At 34.4% G+C, this 5,463-nt stretch overlaps 1 protein-coding gene across 1 annotated transcript; it reads left to right on the forward strand.

The window, feature by feature from the left end:
• Positions 1 to 726: 726 nt before the first annotated feature.
• LOC105134086 (NADP-dependent glyceraldehyde-3-phosphate dehydrogenase-like) lies at positions 727 to 5,210 on the forward strand. Its single transcript, XM_011038359.1, has 9 exons — positions 727 to 1,033; positions 1,232 to 1,425; positions 1,665 to 1,793; positions 2,726 to 2,845; positions 3,013 to 3,149; positions 3,377 to 3,532; positions 3,824 to 4,202; positions 4,361 to 4,477; positions 4,801 to 5,210. Exons 1-9 carry the CDS (start codon positions 883 to 885, stop codon positions 4,912 to 4,914), a joined length of 1,497 nt encoding a protein of 498 aa, XP_011036661.1. The 5' UTR covers positions 727 to 882; the 3' UTR covers positions 4,915 to 5,210.
• Positions 5,211 to 5,463: the final 253 nt, after the last annotated feature.

Consider the following 5,463-nt stretch of genomic DNA (forward strand, 5'->3'; position numbering starts at 1 on the left):
GAATTAATTTATTATAGGGTTGAAACTTGATTTGATTTTTTAAAATAATATATTTTAATTTTTTTAAAATTGATTATTACCTAGGTAAAACTAATTTAATTGTTTTTTAAAATATTTTAAAAAAAATTTATAATTTTAATTTTTATAAAAAATTGATTGAACAAATTAATAGTATAACTTGAGTCTTGAAGTAGTTAATTAATGAATGTTGTTGTTTTTTCAAATAATTTTTATTATAAAATTTATTAAAATAATATGTTTTTAATATATTTTTTATGTCAACAATTTAAAATAATTTATAAATATAAAAAACAACATTCAAAATATATTTTTAAAATTTATTTGATATTGTGGAAGCAATTAATTTTTAAAATAATTTTTATATATGTTAAAATAATTTTTTTATTTTTTTAAAGTTATTTTTAACATAGTATATGAAATCAACATAAAAATATCAAATAATAATATTTTTTTAAAAAAATAAAAATAAAATTAATTATTTTAAAAAATATTTTTAAAATAAAAAAATAAAGTTCTGAAGCATCGACCGCAGCATCTTCTACAAATTTTGAACAACAAATTTTAAATATTTTTTTAATAAATATAAAAGGACCAGCTCAAATTTTAAAAACTATTAAAAATCACCTAATTAAAATTTTAAAATATAATTTATATTATTCTTCGTTCTCTTTCCTTACTCTTTACCAAAAACTCAAACTCAAAAGTCAGAGGACGCTTAGTTGAAGTGACCAAGTGAAACAAACGTGGCACTCTACTACTCCAAACCCCAGCACAGCAGCAGCCATCATCATCATCAGGTTCTTTCTTTATAAAGACCCGGTGAAGCGTAAGAGATCGGCAAGAATCAAGAACCATCAAGAAATGGCAGGAACTTCAGTGTTTGCAGAGCTAGTTGATGAAGCTCCTCCTGTTTTTAAGTTCTACTCAGCTGGTGAGTGGAAAAAGTCTACATCAGGAAAATTAGTATCCATCATCAACCCTACCACTAGAAAGACTCAGTACAAGGTACAAGGTAAATTTGTATTGCATCAGCCTTTTACCTTCTTCTGTTTGCCTCATTTCCATACTCTTACAACTTGATTATGAGAATGAGGAATGGTATCGTGTTGAATTATAGTCCAAACTTTACTGATTATTATCATTTTGAGTATTTTCTCGATGAGGTTGCTTGAATGTTAATGACTTTGTTGTTGAATTATTATTGGAGCAGCTTGTACTCAAGAAGAGGTGAATAAGATCATAGAAGCAGCAAAAACAGCTCAAAAATCATGGGCCAAGACTCCACTGTGGAAAAGAGCAGAATTACTTCACAAAGCAGCTGCAATATTGAAAGAGCACCGAGCACCAATTGCTGAATGTCTTGTCAAAGAGATTGCGAAGCCGGCTAAAGATGCAGTCACTGAAGTATGAAGAACAAAGACTTGTTGAAATATGTTGCCTGACTATTGTATTGGGATTTCATTTCTTGTTTAAATGCAAAGCTTAATGCATGTTCTGTGATTTTTAGAAGCAATCTTATTGTCTATAACACGTATGCAATTGTGCACCCATTATTGTTTTTCCAAATTTAAATGTGATGACGGTGTGTATTTTGCATCATTGAGTTGCTGGGGTGTGATTTATGTGGTTTGATTTTGATATAGGTGGTGAGGTCAGGGGATTTGGTGTCATATTGTGCTGAAGAAGGGGTTAGGATTCTTGGAGAAGGGAAATTTCTGGTGTCTGATAGCTTTCCTGGGAATGAAAGGACCAAATACTGCCTCACTTCAAAGGTAACAATTCACTAACCTTACTCCTGTTTTCTTCTTAGTAGCAATCTGGATTCTGGTTTTAGCACATGGTAAAGACACCTTAGGTAAGAATTTGATTATTTAATCATATTTATGCTTGCATAAAAATTCGGTAGCCAAGTGGGCCTGCATCTTGCCCACTGATTGAGGAACTTCACTGAATTGTCGCTGTCATCAAATGGAAGTTAATGTCATTCACATTTTTCCAAGGGAATATTAAAATAGAGGATCTGTAGGGCATATCCATGGAATCTAGGGGAAAATGCCATGGAAGATCCTCCTGTAATTTTTGCTTATGAAATATTAAATTGTAGGATTGAACTAGTTGTTTCTTAGTCAATGATGAACAGCCTCGTTGTTTTACTGTTCACAAGTTGTCCTATAGGGCAGGCTCTCATGCCTCCAATCACAAATGTTTGAAGAATGGGCTCCGCTGTTGTTTATGAGGGATACTGCCATGATGGTATTTATGTTATTGATCAAATTTTCCTGCTTTAGAATTGTTCCTACATCCCTGGCAAAACCAGACATGATTGCATTTTTCATGACAACAAGGCAAATCCAGGAAAACTAAAGAACAAACATGTGAGGGTGAACAACCCTGTCGCACATGTTATTTGACGGACAATTTGATTTTATTGATGTAGCATTTATGCACCAGTCCTGTGAGGACTGAGATAAAAATCTAACCTATTAAATACCTTAGAATTTCACTACCTCCATAAATTTGAAGTTAGAAATATGTGAAACCAGTATAGGGATTAGATCTACTTTTTAAGAAAAAATGAGAATGCTGTGTTGAGGCCCTTCCTTGTTATTTGTCTTGGACTAAGTAAATATTCAATGCTTATAGTTTCTTGTTCATTCTGCTTTTACCCTAGTTGTGTTGTTTAAATTGAAACCTCTCCATGCAGATTCCGCTTGGCGTTGTCTTGGCTATCCCACCTTTTAACTATCCTGTCAATCTTGCTGTTTCAAAAATTGCTCCTGCACTAATTGCCGGAAACTCCATTGTGCTCAAGCCCCCAACCCAGGTATGGGTTTAAAACCTGTGATTTCAAACCACCCACCTCCCGTTGCATATATCATTTAAACATTTTGTATATTTCATGTTATGTAATTTAGCTGAATGGACTTTTCTGAATGCTCAAATAACAGCTTTTGTTGGTCAAAATTATGGCCCGCCCTTAATTCCTTGCAGGGTGCTGTGGCTGCACTACACATGGTCCATTGCTTTCACTTGGCTGGTTTTCCCAAAGGTCTCATTAGCTGTGTTACTGGAAAGGGTTCAGAGATTGGTGACTTCCTCACAATGCATCCTGGTGTTAGCTGTATAAGGTAACATTTTTTGATTTTTTGAAATTCTTTCTCCTCCATAAAATTTATCTGCTTCTCATCCAACCTAATTGCACAATTTATTTGATTTTGACTTATGGCATACTTGGCGATCATAATGTTAAGCTGCACAATGTGAACACGATAAAATAAGCATTTCTAATTTTCAAATTGCTGCAGTTTTTCGAGCTAAGAGAATCTTCTCCCACTTGATGAGTATTCTTTTTCAGTTTTACAGGTGGAGACACTGGAATAGCAATCTCAAAGAAGGCTGGGATGATCCCACTTCAAATGGAACTAGGTGGTAAAGATGCTTGTATCATCCTAGAAGATGGTGATTTGGATTTAGCAGCAGCTAATATCATTAAAGGAGGCTTCTCGTACAGGTTAAAAGATTTCTTAAGTAGTCAACTACTAGCTTGATCTGTAAATTTTTTTAAAGTAGTCTTTCATTTTCATCCCTTCACGCATGATTCATTCATGTTAATTTATGAGTGTTGGTTTCTACAGAGGCAGCAATTTGAAGACTCCTTACAGTCTCCATATAAAGTGCTCCTACTGGGAAAAAAAAATATTCTTGAGCCACAGAAACATCTACTTAGAATATTGTTTTGGCCTTGCTTGTCCCAATTTTCAGCTACAAACTAGCCTGATATCATTTATTATTGTCTATGCAGTGGTCAAAGGTGCACGGCTGTGAAGGTTATCCTCATCATGGAATCGGTAGCTGACACTCTTGTTGAAAAGGTTAAAGCTAAAGTAGCAAAACTGACTGTTGGGCCACCTGAGGATGACTGTGATATTACTCCAGTTGTTACAGAGTCTTCTGCAAACTTCATTGAAGGACTGGTCATGGATGCCAAGCAGAAAGGGGCAACATTCTGTCAAGAGTATAAGCGGGAGGGCAACCTAATATGGCCATTGTTGTTAGATAATGTCCGGCCTGATATGAGGATTGCTTGGGAAGAGCCTTTTGGTCCAGTTTTACCGGTTCTCAGAATAAACTCTATTGAAGAAGCTATCCACCACAGCAATGCTAGCAATTTTGGTCTTCAGGTATAATGTTGCCATCCTTTGCTCATCCATGCAGGTTCTTTTGGTGTATCAAAGAAATATCATTTTATTTTTGCAAAGTACACACTTGGTTTTTCCTTTTTGCACTTGTAATAAATAATTTTTATATTTGAAGATTCTAAACTCTTGTTTGATTACAGGGATGCATCTTTACAAGAGATATAAACAAAGCAATTTTAATTAGTGATGCCATGGAGACAGGAACAGTGCAGATCAATTCCGCACCAGCTCGTGGACCTGATCATTTCCCATTCCAGGTGAATTTTCCATCCCATTTTCTGGATTTGCTGGTTGATTTCGTGACTCTTTCTAGTACAGTCTATTAACATGAATTGCAATACCTTTCTGAGTTCTGGATACACACCGCCTTTCCTTTGAGCATGAATGGATCGGAGCAACCACGTTGGAAGGGAGCAAAAACTTGATTTCCAAATTAATTATGCTTGAAACTTGTTTAATATCCTCTCTTTTGGACCCTCTTTTACGATAATTGCAGACTAGCTAACCCGGGTCTGAGTTGATCTTCTTGCTATCCAAAACCGGTAGCTGAATATGCTCAATTGTTGCTTGCTTTGTGCAGGGATTGAAGGACAGTGGAATCGGTTCCCAGGGAATCACCAACAGTATTAACATGATGACGAAGATCAAGAGTACAGTAATCAACTTGCCTACCCCTTCTTACGCTATGGGTTGATTCACAATCTGGCTTTAAAATGTTATTATAAGTGGCATACATCTACAATAAGTTACATGAACTGCCATCTTTTAGTTCACCGGTACAATCAACAAGTCATCACGTACTTGTTTGTATAAAAGAAGAGTGGTGAATCTAATGACCTGCATATTTTGTAGCATTTGCTTTCGGCTTGTAAAACATGGCATTTGGATGATTTCTTGTTTTGTGGAAGGCTAAGGGTTGAAACAAAGCCAGGTTTATTGTTTACAGATATTACTGACCAGCTTTTAATTAGTTGCCTGCCTTTCTTTTTATTTATTTATTAATCAATATAGATACTTAGGCCAACTTATTTGTATCTCGGTAATTTCATAGATTTTAAAATTAATAATTATGTAATTTAGGCCAACTTATTTGTATCTCGGTAATCTCATAGATTTTTTGTATCTCGGTAATCTCATAGATTTTAAAATTAATAATTATGTAAGTTTTTAATATCTTAGAGTGGGACTATTAAAAAATAAACCCAATAGTTGACAAGTTGTGCTATTTTTTAGGTTTATTGCA

Source organism: Populus euphratica, unplaced genomic scaffold (genome assembly GCF_000495115.2).
Source record: "Populus euphratica unplaced genomic scaffold, PopEup_1.0 scaffold40.1, whole genome shotgun sequence".
Taxonomy (NCBI): domain Eukaryota; kingdom Viridiplantae; phylum Streptophyta; class Magnoliopsida; order Malpighiales; family Salicaceae; genus Populus; species Populus euphratica.